Here is a 1,520-nt window from a genome sequence, read left to right on the forward strand (position 1 = left end):
GTCGTCGAGTGTTTGTGGCTGATACCTGTTGTGTGAGGCTCCCACAGTCGGCACCCTGATTAAAAAAATGACTCGCCATGTCAAAAGGGCTTGCTCCAATTGTGTTGGACCATCTAACTGACCATACATCACTGGGCTATACCAAACGCTGAGAATATTACTAGATGGAGCGGAGCGAAACAAAGCGAAGAATATTACGGAGCGAAACAATTCGAAATAGAAGATTAAAGATGGTGTTATGCCCGGACCCTTCTTTCCTTGCATGGCCGGGTCTCGACCATCTCGCTCAGGTCAAGAGGGGCACGTCTTAGTTGGTCTGGCCGCTCAGGCCTGCCCGTCGCCACCGCCGGCCGGCGTGGTCCCGCTGTCCATATGATACCCGGCGACTGTCGCAGCCGCGCCGCCGCCAATTAGCGGCTGCTCAGCTCTGGCCGGCCGCAGCTGTCAGCCGATCGACCGGCCGGCCCCGCCGGCGGCACCTGCCCGGCAGAGGCAGGTCCGTCGTGGCCTCGCCGGGACCCGCGCTGACCCCGCTACAGTTGCGCTGTGACCCCCGTGACCCCGCAGAGATTTTCTTGTGACCCAGCGTGACCCTTGTCTCGACTCGCGCTCCGATCCTCATCTTGATCCGCCGCCACCTCGCCATGACTCCGCCACGATCCCCGCGGTGACCCCGCGGTGACCTGGCCTTGACCGGCGTCCTGTGTCGGCAGCTACCTGTACCCAGACGGCCGGGATGACAACCCAGACCTCTCGTGGGCCGCGCAAGCCGCCCCCGAAGACCACATCAAGGTGCGTTCGGCGCGGCGGGCGGGCGGGGGCGTGTTCCTCGACACTCATTCCCGTATGTGTGGAGGGTGGTGGGGACTGCGGTCGGGATGACTGTGTGTGTGGGGGGGGGGGGGGAAGCTGCGGTCGGGATGACTGTGTGTGTGTGGGGGGGGGGGGGGGGGGGAAAGCTGCGGTCGAGAGGAGGGCGCGCGTGGAGCTCCATCGTGTCTCCGGTGGTGGTGGTGCCGGTGGCGGGGGTCCGCTGCCTGCTCGTGACACTGCACGGTGTTCGTGGTGCTGTGCCGTACGTTGGTGGTGGTGAGCTCACTGAGGAGCACTCGCGTCTAGCCTGGCCAAGCAAGGCAGCCTGCTCTTCGCTGGTACACGGGCGGACACTACCGACCACAATACGTGTTTTGCGCGGACTTGGAGTCCTAGTGCTTTGTCATACTTTCCTCATTGATCCTTGTGGCACCTGTTTAGCGTAATGCGGCCCGATTCCCCCCAACTGGCATTGCGAAACTGCGGCTCTTTTTATTACGGGCCGCAGAAAACATGGCTGTTACACAAATGCCTCGCTGGCCCCCCGTCTTTCCTTCCCACATCAAGCACCTGAAACCCCCAACTGTCTCGACGTAGCCAAGCGGCTGCAGCGCCCTGAAGTACGAAACCTCATCGCCGTCGAAGCGCAGACTCGATTCCGGCGACGTGTCTGGCCCGCCCCATTAGTGTCGACCTGAGCAGCGTCG

General features: G+C 62.3%; 1 protein-coding gene across 1 annotated transcript in view; it reads left to right on the forward strand.

Moving 5' to 3' along the window:
- Positions 1–1,520, forward strand: part of LOC119093489 (E3 ubiquitin-protein ligase CBL-B-B) — a 12,607-nt gene that overhangs the window by 1,579 nt on the left and 9,508 nt on the right. The window contains exons 2-3 of the mRNA XM_037216448.1: positions 568–587; positions 714–792. Coding sequence (XP_037072343.1) covers positions 568–587; positions 714–792 — 99 coding nt within the window. The remainder of the gene's footprint in view (positions 1–567; positions 588–713; positions 793–1,520) is intronic.

Source organism: Pollicipes pollicipes, unplaced genomic scaffold (assembly GCF_011947565.3).
Source record: "Pollicipes pollicipes isolate AB1234 unplaced genomic scaffold, Ppol_2.1 Scaffold_4002;HRSCAF=4701_pilon_pilon_pilon, whole genome shotgun sequence".
Taxonomy (NCBI): domain Eukaryota; kingdom Metazoa; phylum Arthropoda; class Thecostraca; order Pollicipedomorpha; family Pollicipedidae; genus Pollicipes; species Pollicipes pollicipes.